Consider the following 17395-nt stretch of genomic DNA (forward strand, 5'->3'; position numbering starts at 1 on the left):
AGGCAATGTGAAATGAAGTACCTTGCTCGAGAACACAATGTCCGATCTGAGAATTGAACCCACGAACTGCGAGATCGACATCGTAACCACTACACCATACACCTTCCCATCAAAAGATTCTCATTGCTTAACACTTTTCTAACATTTCTGTTCATTTTTTTTTTTTCCTGCAGTTTTCCCATCTGACTACACGGAGTCATCTCAGTGTTAAACTATCTGCTCACAAAAATTCCACAACGTTATAGATTACGGGACTGGTTTATCAAGAATCAAACACATTAACAGAGAAATATATTCCATTGAAAATATCCTAATCATTTCATTCATCTATATACTCAATAACGAGCAGCACTCTCTCTCACGCACACATACTTTGTTACAAAGCACAATGCTGTAAATAACATATATATACAATATAACAACAATATGTACTAACAATATACAATCTAGGTTTTGTTTTGCTCAAAGCTTTGCTTCACAGGTTTGTTGCTGTTGCTGTTCTTGTCAGCTTGTTTATAAATATTCATAACATATTGTGTGAACCAGTCTTAAACAGCCGTCGTTTCATATACAGTTCCGATCTGCATTAAATTGCCGTCTCAAAGTAATTTCGAGTGTGTTTATGACAACATGAAAGGCGGTTTAATTACTAACGACGGATAAATTAATTGAGAAAAGGATCTTAATTGTATAAAGCTGTCGCAGATTTCAATTGAAGAAATGGAACAAAAGAAATATGGAAATGGTAATGAGAATCGTGGAAATGATAACAAGAAATATGTACAACACGTTTCTGAGAGAAACCAATTAATTTATCATCAAGATTATGAAATTAGAGAGTAAATCTAAACAGATATTGTCAATATAATATTGAAGATTATTGGAAACCTAATCAATTAGTCTAGGTAGCACTATATTGGTTGTTGAAGTCCTCTCTGGCAGTCATCTAGTGGCAATATATTGGTAGTTAAATAACCTAACAGTCATCTAGTATATTGATACTTAGATGTTCTTTCTAATGGTCATCTAGTGATACTGTATCGGTAATTTGTTAATTACTATGTATCTTTTGCTCCTGGAGTAACACCATGTAACTGATACAATCTCTTGCTTTAACTATAAAGATGGAAAAAAAAAACTCTTCATTTTGGACAATACCATATTTGGACATGCCATGGAAATGTGGTGGTGGTGATGGGCTGAAATAAAACTAGTCAATGTCCTATAGGAACAGGTGTTGGGTCAGGCGGTCTGTATGTTTCAATCTTTGGATCAGCCCACTGCTTCCTCTCAAGTAAGTATTTCTCTGCTTCATGGTACAGATAGGCGGGTAGACAGCATTAATAGGGGTCATGGCTATTTCCACTCCTGCAGGCTACAAGTTAGCAATAGCTTGAATTTACAAGCTATCAACTAACAATAGGCTATGGACTACCAACAATAAATTGTCTCGGCTATAGGCTATTGTATAAGGGCTACATTCTATGTAACAATGGGTCCCTGGACTGGTTCTTGTGCGGGTGGCACATGAGATGCACCATTTTGAGCGTGGCCGTTGCCAGTACCGCCTGACTGGCTCCCGTAGGATTTTCGAGCGAGATCATTGCCAGTGCCCCTGGACTGGCTTGTGCGGGTGGCACATAAAAGACACCATTTCGAGCGTGGCCGTTTTCGTGCGGGTGACACATAAAAGCACCCACTACACTCTCTGAGTGGTTGGCGTTAGGAAGGGCATCCAGCTGTAGAAACTCTGCCAAATCAGACTGGAGCCTGGTGTTGCCATCCGGTTTCACCAGTCCTCAGTCAAATCGTCCAACCCATGCTAGCATGGAAAGCGGACGTTAAACGATGATGATGATGATGATGAGGTTGCAAGCAATCAGCTAACAATAACTAAGGAAAGACAGCAATAATAGGCTATGGGTTGTCACATGAAAAAAAAACCTGTAAAAGAAAACACCAAGTGAATAATGTACTAGATACTTAAGACCAAATAAAATGGTATTATGACACATCATATGACAGGTCTTCTGACAGCTTTTTTAAATGTCTTACCTTTTAGAGACAACAGATCGAACAAGGTTCCACTTGTTTTTCAGTTGGTCCAACATTGCTTGAAGAATATCTCGATCTTGGTCGCTTTTTGTGCAGCGGTCTTTAAGATTACGGCCAAGTCTTGTAGTGGAATAGTACAAGGAATGTTTAGCTGCCAGTTGGTGTTGAAAGAGCTGAAGAAACAAGGGAGGGAGGGAAAAGTTACAGAAGTAAAGAATAAAATCAAATATAAAATAAAAATCTCAGAACAAAGAATCAAATTGGTATTTGCAGACCTTCAAAAACAAAAAAAAATGCAAAGACAAAAATCTTTTCAATTATTTCTAAATAAATAAATAAACAGAACATATATTCTTTGGAATCAGTTAAAAATGGTAAAGTTAATGGTGAGACCATTTCGGGGTCCCAGAACATTATTAGATGTGGGGTGAAATGGTAAAGTGTTTAGAATGGATACAATGACTTGTGGTGTTTTGTGCTAGATCCCTACACTCTGAGTTCAAATCTTGCTGAGGTCAATTTTGTTATTCAGGTTGTTTAAGATGGTTGTGGTGGTTCATTTGGCAACCAAATGGTTTTGAGTTCAATTACCACTTCAAGCAGTACCTTGGGAGAGGTGTCTTCTAGTATAGCCCTAGGCTGACCAATGCCCTGTGAGTGAGTTTGATAGGTGGAAACTGCACAAAACCTGCCGAGAGAGAGAGAGAGAGAGAGAGAGAGAGTGAGTGTGTGTGTGTGTGTGTGTGTGTGTGTTTTATAACCCCAGGATTTATTTTTTAAAGCCTGGTACTATATTACTCTCTTTGGCTGAACTGCTAAGTTAGAATAACTAGAAGTGTTTCTTGCTGATAGACAAGAAAGGTGAACGGTGAGGAACAGGGAATCTTCCTATGGTGTGTAGACGTCACCATTCAGAGTGGAATTTCAGAAGAGAGGGTGGTGGGGATAACAGAGATGGAATATGGATTGGGTGGGAGAGAGAATTAGGGTGTTGGTGTATCCCCAAAGTCTTCATTAACCCCTGCAAGGAGCTTAGTCCAGATACTTACAACAGAGCAAACTTCACTGAAGGCAACCATGGGCCAAGCAGTGGCGATAGATATAATCCTTTCTACTATAGGCACAAGGTCTGGAATTTTGGGGGAGAGGGCCAGTCGATTAAATCGACCCCAAGTACTCAACTGGTACTTATTTTATCAACCCCGAAAGGATGAAAGGCAAAGTTGACCCCCAGCAGAATTTGAACTCAGGACGTAAAGACAAATGAAGTCCTACTTAACATTTTGCCTGGTGTGTTAATGATTCTGCCAGCTCGCCATCTTTGGAGATAAATATAACAAGAGGTAACCAGGTTTGACCGAGAAGACAGAAAACTTTGTTACAGTCAACTTGTTTTTTTTTTCTTCTTTCTTTTCCTTATTTGTGAATTGTACAACAAAATAGGACATCAAATGTTATTCTGCCAGCCATGACAGGAAATCAGGAAGAAAGAAAAAAAAAAGCTGAAGAATTGAACATTTAAACTGAATGTTTAATGAAGTGAGAGAGAACAAACGGTTGCTTTGTATATCTTTAGATGGCAGGAAGTGATGAGGTCACGACCTTATGACATACCCTGAACTTGGCATTTAACCCAAAGTTCAAAGGTCAGGACCTGGTGACCCACAACTTCTTGGAAGTGTACGAAATGGTCAATTCTTATTTTTGATAAATAAACTATTGCGAAGAGAGCATTTAATATGGATTGTAGGAACATCATATTCAGGTATGAAGTATCAGAATTTAAGATTTAGGGAGCGTGTGGTACTTCAATGTGGGTAAAAGGTAGGGAGGGGGGGATACAAAGTGATGTTTAGGGAGTGTAGGAATGTGAGCGAGTGAGAATTAGATGGTAAGGTTTAGGTAATGAGTATTAGAAGATTAAAACAGGGAGTATACAACTGTGAGGTTTAGGTAAGGAGTACATGAATGTGAGGTTTGCGTGTATGTGTTTGTCCTGTCCATACACTGTTTGTGTGAGTAAAACCCTTCAAGGCTTCACAAATGTGAAATTTAAAGTAGGGAGTATTCGAAGGTGAGGCTAAGGTGATGTGCATTAGGTAAGTTAAGATAGGGAGTATACAAATGCTAAAAGATTATTAAGGTAGGGAGTACATATTTTAGCATTCAGATTATTCTGGCAAATGTGATGCTTATTTATTCATAATGTTTGGAAATTAACGATGCATTATCTCAAAGCTTCGAGATTTCAACAATGTGATAGTTTATTTTTAGAATGACATTGTAGTGTAAGTGTGAGAGGCCAGATCTGGCCAGTTTGAACATAAACCAGGCAGAATATTTAAACTGGATATGGCCAGTTTCAATGCTTAAGGATTAAGGTGAGATTATTTCAAATGGGGAGTATTGGAGTGAAGGATTAAATTAGAGAGTATCAGAAACAAGGAAAAAAGGAAAATTCTAAGTGTGACCAACAGTGAGGTATAGTGGTGTGGATAGTGCTGGAAGTGAACCTGTGACAGTGAGATTATTTTAAAATATTTTAATGTGATAGCATGTTGTCAACTTAATGTGACAGTCCCATAAAAGGAAGAATGCTACTGTTATTTAGCCCTAGGAAACACTGTTTCCTGTTGGACTTGACACATTTCCTGTGTGGCACCTTGGGCAAGTGCCTTCTACTATAGCCTTGGGCTACCCAAAGCCATGTGAATGGATTTGGCAGATGGAAACTGAAAGAAGCCCATCATATATATATATATAATCTATGTGTGTGTCTTTGTTTGTCCCCCATCACCATTTAACAACTGGGGTTGGTGTGTTTACATCCCCAAGGCAAAAGAGACTAATAGAATAAGTACTTGACTTAAGAATGAAGTCCTGGGGTCGATTTATTTGACTGAAACCACTCAAAGTAGTGTGCTCCAGCATGGCCAAAGTCAAATGACAGATACGAGTAAAAGAAAGGAATAAAATAAAAGAAAAACAAATAATTAAATGAACACCCTGTGTTAAATTGGCCAAAGATGACCATCCCCAACTACAACAATATCTGTTTCAACAGATGATTCCACATCAAGAACTTTGCAAAGCAAACACAGAAACTAAATCAATTAACAACAATTTATTATAAGATAATTTAATTGAAAGCTAATATATTTAACGAGTTCAACACAGGAGAGAGAATATATTGTGAAGTTAGTGGAAATATAGAAGTGTTTGGACGTTAATATAGATAAGTGCTTGATTGGTGGAATTGTAATAGAGTGGAAAGAGTAGAGGTTAGGGGTCAAGCCAGTATAGATAATAGGGCCTTAGGGAGAAAGTTAGGGATCAGTTCAATGTAAACATTATATTCAAGAGAAAGCGGTTGGTTTAATTTGCTTTGAGATTATACATACATACATACGTGTATATGTGTTTATATATATATGTGTGTGTATATATATATATATATATGCATGTGTGTATATGTGTGTGTAAGTATATGTATATATATGTGCATGCATATGTATGTATAAATATATATGTATATGTGCATGTGTACATGTATATACATGTGTGTGTGTATATATTATATATGTGTGTGTGTATATATATATACATGTGTATGTGTGTAGTGTATTATATGTGTATATGTTATGTATGTGTGTACGTGCAGTGTATGTATATGTGTGTGCATGTATGTATCTGTGTATGTCTGTGTTTGTGTGTGTGTGTGTGTGTATATATATATATAGATATATATTTGGGGGCATTATTACATTATTAATGGAAATATTGATCACCTATTGAGTACACTGTAGCCAGAAAGTCTGTTTAAATACATCAATATTGACAGAATATAATGTGCAACAGAGTGAGTTCAGAACGCGTGTGCGTGTGTGCGTGTTGATGTGTCTGTTTGTGTGCACATGCCTGTGCATACTTGTGTTTGTACATGAATGAGTGTGTGCACATGCCTGTCCATCTGTGTGTATGTGTGTGTCCATCAGTGTGTGTGTGTGTGTGTGTCTGTCCAACTCTGTGTGTATGTGTCCATCTTTATTTGTGTGTGTGTGTGTGTGTGCCTGCCTGTTCACACACATTTTTTAGCAATATTACTCCAAGACAAGGAACAGTACCAGCTTACCTTTTAACCAATAATAATAATAATAATAATAATAATAATAATAATAATCTTTTCTATTATAGGCACAAGGCCTGAAATTTTGGGAGAGGGGATAAGCTGACTACATCGACCCCAGTGCATAACTGGTACATATTTCATCAACCCCGAAAGGATGAAAGCCAAAGTTGAACCCAGTGGAATTTGAACACAGAACATAAAAGACAGACGAAATGCCACTAAGCATTTTGCCCAGTGTGCTAGCAATTCTGCCAGCTAGCCACCTTAAAATAATAATTCTTTCTACTCTAGGCACAAGGCTTGAAATTTTGGGGGAGGGGGCCGGCCAATTAGATCGACCCCAGTACACAACTGGTACTTAATTTGTCACCCCCCCCCCAAAAGGATGAAACGCAAAGTTGACCTTGGCGGAATGTGAACCTAGAATCTATTAACGGGCGAAATACCACTAAGCATTTCGTCCACCATGCTAATAATTCTGCCAGCTCACCACCTTAATAATAATAATAATAATAATAATAATAATAATAATAATAATAATAATTCTTTCTACTTTTGGCACAAGGCCAGCAATTGTGTTAAGGGGTCAGCAGTTACATCAACCCCAGTATTTCACTGATACTTATTCTTTCAAGTCCAAAAGAATGAAAAGCAAAGTCGTTCTTGGCAGAATTTGAACTCAGAATGTAAAAAGAGAAGGAAAAAACGTCACTAAGCATTTTACCCAATGCTCCAACGATTCTGCCAGCTCGCTACCTTAATAATAATAATAATTCTTTCTACTAAAGGCACAAGGCCTGAAATTTGGTGGGAGAGGACTAGTCGATTACATCAGCCCCAATGTTACACTGGTACTTAATTTATTAGCCCCAAAAGGATGAAAGGCAAAGTCAACCTCGGCGGAATTTGAACCCAGAGCATAGCAACAGATAAAATACTGCTAAGGATTTCACCTGGCATGCTAACGATTCTGCCAGCTTTGAAATTTTGCCACAAGGGCAGCAATTTTGGGGGAGGGGGTAGTCAATTGCATCAACCTCAGTATTTTACTGGTATCTAATTTATCAGTCCCGAAAGGATGAAAGGCAAGGTCAACCTTGATGGAATTTGAACTCAGAGTATAGCTGCAGACAAAATACCACTAAGCATTTCGCCTGGCGTGCTAACGATTCTGCCAGCTTACTGCCTTAAATAATAATAATAATAATAATAATAACAACAACAATTTCTTTTGTTTGCCACGAGTGCAACAGAAGGTGAAAAGAGACATAACAGAAGAAAAGTGCATAATGAGTGAAGAAGGTAAGATGTGAAGATGGCGCCACAATTCCATTAAAAGAGTTTCATGAAACATTTCATACATTTCAAAAATGCAAAATGAAGAATTTAGAATAGAAAAAGAAAAGACAACAGAATATTTGACAAGCAAATTGTGATGGATTGACGTGTGATATAAAAGACTGACAAACATATTGACTGAAGAATGACATAAAAGATTGATATAGACTGACAAACAGTGAAGAGTGATGCTGACTGACAAACACATTCGGTGAAGAGTGATGCTGACTGACAAACACATTCGGTGAAGAGTGATGCTGACTGACAAAAACATTGCGTAAAGAGTGATGCTGACTGACAAACACATTCGGTGAAGAGTGATAATGACTGACAAACACATTGAGTGAAGAGTGATAACGACTGACAAACACATTCGGTGAAGAGTGATAATGACTGACAAATGCATTCGGTGAAGAGTGATAATGACTGACAAACACATTCAGTGAAGAGTGATAATGACTGACAAACATTCGGTGAAGAGTGATAATGACTGACAAAAACATTGAGTAAAGAGTGATACTGACTGACAAACACATTCGGTGAAGAGTGATAATGACTGACAAAAACATTGAGTAAAGAGTGATACTGACTGACAAACACATTCGGTGAAGAGTGATAATGACTGACAAAAACATTGAGTAAAGAGTGATACTGACTGACAAACACATTCGGTGAAGAGTGATAATGACTGACAAAAACATTGAGTAAAGAGTGATACTGACTGACAAACACATTCGGTGAAGAGTGATAATGACTGACAAAAACATTGAGTAAAGATTGATACTGACTGAGAAACACTAACATTGCATTCAACTTTATTCACAGTCACACTTATCTCATATCTCAACTCTAATCTGGCTTCAATTTTTAAGAATCCCTTAAATTTCTTTGTAGTATATTTTCTAATAAAATTTTTTTTCTTTGTTGTATTGCAGGGAAATATATTTTATTTTTTACAAAATATTAAATTTCCATAATTCAAATATTTCAGCAAAATCCATTTTCCACTAAATAGTTCAGACAACATGGAATTGTCTCCCTTTAATAGAAATTATCAGATGACAAAAGGAAATGGTGCTGTATTCATTCTTGGAAACTGTAAATGTAGGAATAGAAAATTTCAAGATTGATGTGGCTGTAGTCGTAGCAACAGAAGATTTTGTGTTCAGTGGGGTTCTTTTATCATATATATTTTAACAGACTATTAAGGGCTTCATAGTCTTACTTAGAATTACAAAGGTTTCCAGCCCTCTTAAAGGGACTATTTTAAAAAACAAAATTGGATGATAAATGTCAAATCTGTCACATTGTACACAACTGGCATGTCAAGACTGTCACTTTGTATACCAGTTGACAAATGTCCAGATTGTTATATGATACACCACTGACACATGTCTAAATATGTCCATTGCACACTACACGATTGCAATAGAAAGTCATAGGGTGATTTCTCAACATATCTGTTGCATTGGTGAAACAGTTCCCTTCAGAATATTCAACCATTTCTCATCAGTGATACTTCACCAAATACAGTGAAATTTGTTTCATTGAGGAGGTCTAATAAGACTGAAAGAGGACAGGAGTTGTCTCCCATATTTGAAAAAAATAATTTACTATTTGTTGATAACCTAGTATCTTTTCCTCACCACAATACGGTTTCTAATTAATTAAATGTTAACACTAATTTATCTATAGTTACTTAACTGTAATAGGTGAACTGTGACAAATGTTCAGAAGAGGAGGAGAAAGGTCTACATGTAATAGTAGTAGTAGTAAGAATAAAAGAAACAGTTGATGTGTAAATAGATGGTAGCAAGATGAATTGAAGGGGAAAGACAAGGTATGTCATTATTAGAATTGATATGTAACAGAACTGGTCTAAAAACATTGAAATAATAAAGTTTAGCTACAATTCCAAAAGTCTTTTATTGATTTTTCAAGTCGACAGTGGAACAATTAAACATTAATGGTAACTTTAAAATGGAACTGGCAGTGACATCGGATTTCATCATAGTAGAAAGTTAAATTAATAACAACTAGGTTACACTGATGTACCTTCTGTTAGGGTACACTGATGTACCTTCTGTTAGGGTACACTGTGTTTTTTAGCAACTGAGGAGAGGCAACATGTCTAAATGGTGAAGATGGTATTGCTAAATAAAATATTTAAACATAACTTCAAAAAAGAGTCTTTTGTTCAAGTCTAGGATTTTAGAATATATATATATATAAGGACATTACTATACAATAATGCCTCACGCTATGAGGGACTCTAAGGTCAGACTACCATAAAAAACACATTTTTACCTAACGCGAGGAAATGCAACTCTCAAAGCCAACCCCTTAAACACAGACTGAATTATAGATCATATCATAGACCATATTATACTGATGAGTAGAGGTTGTATAATACTACAATAACTACGAAATCATGATCTATAATTCAGTCTGTTTTTAAGGGGTTAGCTTTGAGAGTTGCATTTCCTCGCGTTCGGTAAAAATGTGTTTTTTATGGTAGTCTGACCTTAGAGTCCCTCATGGCGTGAGGCGTTATTGTATAGTAATGCCCTTATATAAATAAAAATATATATTTCGGGAATAAATGATGGATATTTTTCCCTTATGAGGTTTTTTTCATGCTAGCTACTTGATAAATTATTGTAAAAGAATTCGTCCTACTATTGAATTTATATATATATATATATATATATATATATATATATATATATATATGTCTTTTGTTATTTTCAATGTTCAGTTTTTTAATGTTCGATTTGACTATATATACATGAAATATTCCATTCCAACTGTATTTTTTTTTCTTATCTCACTATTGAAAGCCAAATAAATGAATAAGATAGTTTAGCAGAACTGCCTGCTTTCCAAAAACACATTTGAAAATGTCTAAATAATCTTCTTCTTTGTCCTTAATCCTTTTGTTACTGTATTTATCTTTAGATGCTTTGTGTTTCTTTCAATTACTTTAAATACAACAACAAAGGATTTAGTAAAATAACTTAGTTATCATTCAGCTAGTGTTAGGAACATAAATTGTGACTAAGGTTTGGTGGAAGATTTTAATTCAGAACTTTTGAAAACAAGACATTTGTACTACAGAGCCAGAGGTAGTTTCAGCTGGGTTGGTATCAAAAGGGTTAAGAATTGTTTCTCTATTATATATTCTAACCCTTTTGTTACCATTTTGCTGTTGAGATGTTCTGTGTTTCTTTCAATTAATTTAAAATATAACAAAGAATTTAGTAAAATAACTTAGTCATTATTAAGCTAGCGTTAGGAACATAAATTGTGACTAAGGTTTGGTGGAAGATTTTGATTCAGAACTTATGAAAACAAGACATTTGTACTACAGAACCAGAGGCAGTTTCAGCTGGGTTGGTATCAAAAGGGTTAAATAACCAAAGAATCAAGTCCTCAAGAAAAAAGGAAATCCCACAGTGAAAAGAAATCCCACAAAAACCGTGACAAAATGAAATATAAAATAATGAAAAGAGATATAAACCCACAAGGAAAAAAATATCATGCATGGGTTTAACAAAATGGAAACCATAAATAACAAATAAAAGTAAATAAAAATAATAATAATGATAAACTTTTTAAGAATTCTAAATGTGCATTGGGCTAGTATGTGCCAGACATACATTGCAGACAGAATAATGCAAGAGGTTGAGAAGTGACATGCAGCTCCGTACTTTGTCTAAGAAGTGCTTCTTCAGCACTTTGGGTTTTTTTTTTTTTAATAAGGAATGGAAAAAAAAATAAGATAAAGAAGAAAGAAAGTTTGGATGAAATTCTAAATGCAACATAATCAAAGACAAATCGATATAAAGCAGGACTGACAACATGCTAAAGAAACAGAATGGCATATATATATATATATATGTATATGTACTGGTTTGGTATACCTTAACGTGGAGCAATTGGCTTATACGGGTTTCCATATCCACTGGTTTTGGCTGAGACATCAAAAAGATAGGCAACAATAACAAGACAAATTGAGAAATGGAAGGTAAAAAAAAAAAGAAAGAAAGAAAGCAGGGTAGAGGTGGTAGCATATGTAGTGGGGATGGGGTGGGGTGGAGGAGAGAAGAAAACAAAAAGCTCGAATGAAAGGAATGAAAAGCAATAAAAGTTGACTTGATCTTTCGTCTGATTTTAAAATGAGAAAATAGAAATTTTAATAATGGTAAATTACTAAAGTGGGGGGTTTGAGGGTGGCTGTGTGTGGTTAAGGAGCTTGCTTCTCAAGCACATTGTTCCGGGTTCGGTCCCACTGCATGGCACCTTGGCCTAGTGTCTTCTGCTATAGCCTCGGGCTTGTGAATGGACTTGTAGATGGAAACTGAAAAGCCCATGGTATATGTGTGTGTATCTATGTGTTTGTGTCTGTCTCCCACCACCGTGTGACACACACACACACGTGTGTGTGTGTGTGTGTGTGTGTGTGTGTATATATATAAAATATACATACACGTATATAAATTCTATTTCTAATGACTTTATGAAACTGAAGATAAAACAGTTCTAACTTATTGAATGCCTTTAAAGAATTCCACATCAGTTGATGCGAAGATATAAAACTCATCATCATAAGAAATGGTTACTGTAGCACTGGAGAGATGGAGGTTGGGGGTCACTGCAACACCAAAAGGACACAATAAAAACCAGTTTGTAGAGACTAGATAGACCAGACCTACAATGTGACATAACAAGAGATCCACAATGTCACACAAGGGAGACATACATTGTGACATAAATGAGAACCACAATGTCATACTGTGACACAAGAGAGATTCACAATGTCAAATGTGGGCAAACCCACAATGTTACACGAGGGACACTCGCAATGTCACACGAGGGCAAACCCCAATGTCACATGAGGGAGACCCCACACTTTGACAAAGGAGAATTAGATAACATGTGCCACCCAGTGGCACAAGGGAGAACCAGGCTGTAGTCAGTGCAACACTAAGAATATATCAAGTATAAATTTAAAATAAAACTTCAGGATTTATGGAATGTTTTCACAGCATCAAGAGTTAAACTTTAAAGGAGACAAAACTGTCTTTAATCCTTTATTTTCAGGTTCCTAAAACCCATAAGCCTCTCTACTAAATCTAAGATCTGGAATTAGCAATATATTTTGGGGGCCTAATTGTATTTTTAGATTAAATTGGGACCCAGATGAATAAATCAGACGAAACTACTTCAATGAACAGTAATGAAATTTGTTAAAATTTAAATACAAAAAAAATAATGATGAAATTAATTAAGGAAAATGAGGAATTTTTAATGAGTATAATAATTAGTATACTTAATTTAGCTTTTTTTTTTATCTTAACTCACCTTCAGCTCATCCATTTCCTCTTTCATTTTGTTGACTTGTGTGAGAGGAGAAGCTTGCACTTGTGGCGTGAGGAATGAGGTCAGCATGTCTTCACTGGAATCTAACCAATCGCAAAGATCCTTCCACGATTCTTCAAACTATAAGAAATGACCAAAAAAAAAAAACAGATAAATAATATAAAAGATTAGATTTTGTTTCCCACCATCTCCTGTTTTAGCCAAAATAGAAATACCACACTGCCTGGCATTCAAGTCAACATACTATAAGAATTGGATGAGATATGACGGCTCGGCCTTCTCTCCCCAGTTCTTATATTAATCATTAAAATCCAGAAATACAACAACACGAGGTATAACGGTAACAACAGATCAATAATTTATTCTAGGTTGGCGTAGAGCCGTTTCGTTCCTGGGTGAACAGGTATGCCACTAGAATACCAAGGAAGCTTCGACCACATGTCGGTATAGAGTTGAGAGAGCACTGGAGGATACGTGTTGTCACGACCGCTGCTAGATAGAGAAGAGGACGAACGCTATTGCTCTCTCTCCACCTGTTGCCTTGCGCATGCGTGCCCGGGTACTTCCGCTGACGGCAAGTCCCTTGCACATGCGCAATGGCACTTCCCAAGATGGCGGCCACACACGCCACTACAATAGTATATAGAGTGAGCATTCAAACATCGTCATTATCTTTCTACAAAAGGCCCCAAAGGTGAAATGGCAGCAACATATGACAAACGAATGCCTTTACGGAGACCTGCCAAAAGTTAGCAAGAAGATCAGGCAAAGACAATTGTAACTATCTGGTCACCGGAAGAATCCAAATTAGTCTTGTGGGACCCACTTCATGGTGATGTAAGAAGAGGAAAATGTTGTCACACATCAACTTGATTGCAGACATTGGTCTGGAATGTATCCAGGACCTTGATGATGTATCGAGAAGTATGGTGGGTAGACTTTGTTGCTGTGACCTGGGTTGGAACCTGACTATAAAGAAAATTTCTTTTGTTTTGAATAAAAAGACTATTTTCTCAAATCTTGCTTCAGGTCACATGGAATTTTTGATCTTCCAAATCTTTTTTGGGTGTACAAGACAACCTACTTCTTTTGGGAGATTTAAATTTTGGTTTGAAAAATTAAACTTGCATGGCAGAAAATACAGCAAAGAGGTTTCATTAGAAATAATAGACCTCATTAACAATAAAATTAATCACTTTATGATATATATATACGTTAGCGTAAAATCACTCAAAGATGTATTACTGTAAATATACTTAATACATATTATTATAATACAGACACTGAAAGATATATCAGATTTGGGAAATCCCCAAAATATCATCGTTTAACGTCCATATTCCATGTTGGCAGACTCTGACTTCTGTACTACTGGCACCTCCGACTCCCCTTTATGTAATTAAGTGATTGTGGTTTACATATCTCAAAGCATACGCTTGTACTTTCAGTAGGCCTATAGGTTAGAACTGGTTTATATAAAAGAATAAAGACATTGTGAGTCGGTATTACCGACTCCGACTCCAACTCCACAGCCCTGTATGTTGGTATGGGTTGGATGGTGCAACAAAACCTAACAGGGGCCAGAGGACGGCATCAAACTACAATGTCAGCTTTGGCATGGTTGCTATGGCTGGATACTCTTCCTAATGCCAACCAACTTACACAGTGTACCGGGTGCTGTTTTCCATGGCACCAGCACTAGTGAGGTTGCCAAATATCTGAGAAATTCACAAGACAAAGGAAAGTCCCTCTTGACTGAGTGGAGGAGTAGAAAGGGAGCTTTTTATGTTAGGTGTTGAGAGGCTGAAGTATGACAGAGGAACAGGCACAGTTATCCTGCTGTAGAGAATATACATGGCTACCCTGCATTATATAAGGGTAGGTGAGAGTATCTGGAAATAAGACAATGCTACAGAGCTGCCCTGGGTCCATTTTGTCTGTTCTGATATGGTTTCTGCAGCTGTATGCTCTTCCTAATATACTTTACAGAGTGTATTGGGTGCTTTTAACATGGCACCAGCACAGGTTACAAATATCCAAAATATAAATCAGGAGCAACAGCTTGTGCTCATATTTCAATAAATTACCATTGTTTAACGCTATCATTCAATTACTAGTTCTTCAAAGAATCCTTCTTACTTACCCGTCTGTCTTCGTGGTAGGATTGTTGCAAGAGGCGTTCCCTCTCGTCAGTTCTTCGCAAGAGCTTTTTCCATCGTAACCTGATGCCCACCAAAAGGTTTTTGATGTAAATAGTGTCTTGTTTTCTACCAAAATATTTCAAGTAGGTACCGGTGCGGTCCAACTTCTGCATCCACTCTGTGTATGACTGAACATCTTTCTTGAAGTCCTGCAAATCAAAAATGAAAGAATATTGCAGTAATTGTTACGAATTCTTCTTGAAACTGTTGAACCAATTCTTGGAAAATATTGCTGGAAGTAATTTAACCCTTCAACATTCAGATTACCTTATCAAATGTAATCCTTATTTATCCACATTGTTTTTAATTAATCACACAATTGTCTAATAGTTTTGAGAATTTGATGCGATTGTTTATTTTTAGAATAACATTGTAGGGTAGGTGTAAGAGGTTGGATCTGGCTAGTTTGAACTTAAAACAAGTAGGATATCTTGGCCAGATATGGATGGTTTCAATGCTAAAGAGTTAAATATATGCATGATAAAGGGCAAAATTTGACCTTGGTGGGATTTGAACTCAGGATGTAAAGAGACAAATACCACAAGGAATGCAGGGAAAATGGAAAATGACTTGGGAAAGTGGCATCTGCATACAATATCATTTAATAGCCATTTTCCATTTATGCATGAGTTAAACGGGTTGACTGAAGCTGGTCAGCCGAAGTGCTGCACCAGAGTGTGTATGTGTGAGAGTGTGTATGTGTGAGAGAGAGTGTGTGTGTGTGTGTGTGTGTGTGAAAGTTTGTGTGTGTATGTGAGAAAGTGTAAGTGAGCGTGTGTCTACTTGAGAACCAGTGTTGGCTTGTTTACATCCCTGTAACTTAGCAGTTCAGCAAAAAACACCTATAGAATAAGTACCAGACATAAAAAAATATATATATAAATAAATAAATAAGTGCTAGGATTGGTTTGTTTGACTAAAACCCTTCAAGACGGTGCCCCAGCATGGCCACAGTCCAATGACAGAAACAAGTAAAAGATGAAAGATCTGCACATCCATGTATAGATGTCAGGTCATTCTTGACCAATGGAGACCCTCGATGTTTCAGTGACCCCAGAGAAATGAAAGACAAAATTAACTTGGGCAGGATTTGAACTTAGAACTAAAAGCATTGTAAATGAATACCACAAGGTACTAAATCTGATGCCCCACCAATTATACCGAGTGAATTTGCTATTTACTTACAGCATGTTCTTTTATTTGTTCACACACTTTCTCCACAATTTTACTGGGGAACTTAAAACCTCGCATCAACGTCTCAGCCGAGTTCAACCAATCAGAGAATTTCTTTAAAGTCGTGTGGAATTCTTCAACATGTTGCAGATGTTCTTTCATTTTGTCCTGGAATAAAAGAAGAATTTCATCATCATTATAACATTAAAGATATTTACGACATTCTTGTCGACGTTCACGACGCCTGAGGACATCCATCATGCCAAGAACATCTGTGACAGCAAGAACATTCACAACACTGAGAGTGTTAATGACATTCTTAAAGAGTTTAATATTATCAAAGATATAACAACGAGGAATTTATAAGATTTACACATGAAAAAATGGATTCAAGACAATATTTAGAGGTAGTTGTATATCTAGATGTCTATGTGTATCTATATGTGTACCAGGGTGTAGAAATACTTGGGTTGGTGTCCGAGGGCACAGTAAGTCCACTGGGAGTGAGGGACCCCTGGTCCTTGTCATGGCATTCCTCTTGGAGACAGTTAACTTGTCTATAAAACCTGCTGCTCTACTGAGCAGGATATCTTGTACTTTGCATGAATCTGGGCTTCTTGGTGTTGCCAGTGAGAGTCGTGTTGTCATTCAAGCTGTACTGGACTTGAAACCATTACACAGGCTTTTCTGACGTCCCACTCAGTGATCGTCATGATAGTCTAAGGAGTAGGCAGCCATCATATATGTGTCACCATCATCATTTAATGTCAGCCTTCCATGCTACTATGGGTTGGACAGTTTGACAGGAGCCAGCCAGGCAGAAGATTGCACCAAGCATCACGTCGGTTTTGGCATGGGTTTTATGGCTTTTACAGCTGGATGCTCTTCCTAACACCAACCATTCCGCAGAGTGGACCGAGTGCTTTTTACGTGGCACGAGCACTGGCAGGGGCCACCAAGTAACTTGCAAGACAAAGTTCATTGAGAGGGGATGGGGGGGGGGGCACTGGAGGAGGTGATCTTGTGCCAGATGATGAAAGGTTAGAGTGTGACAGAGAGACAGAAATAGACATCTTGCTGAAGAGGAGATACATGATGAGAGAGAGAGAGAGAGAGA

General features: G+C 37.0%; 1 protein-coding gene across 1 annotated transcript in view; it reads right to left on the reverse strand.

Annotated features, from left to right (window-relative positions):
• The window catches only part of LOC106873493 (uncharacterized), a 296970-nt gene that overhangs the window by 57660 nt on the left and 221915 nt on the right, over positions 1-17395 (reverse strand). The window contains 5 exon segments of the mRNA XM_089339867.1: positions 2056-2228; positions 11446-11496; positions 12887-13024; positions 15048-15254; positions 16291-16446. Of these exon segments, the coding sequence (XP_089195993.1) occupies positions 2056-2228; positions 11446-11496; positions 12887-13024; positions 15048-15254; positions 16291-16446 (725 nt within the window).

Source organism: Octopus bimaculoides, chromosome 22 (genome assembly GCF_046866305.1).
Source record: "Octopus bimaculoides isolate indiv1 chromosome 22, ASM4686630v1, whole genome shotgun sequence".
In the NCBI taxonomy this organism is placed as follows: domain Eukaryota; kingdom Metazoa; phylum Mollusca; class Cephalopoda; order Octopoda; family Octopodidae; genus Octopus; species Octopus bimaculoides.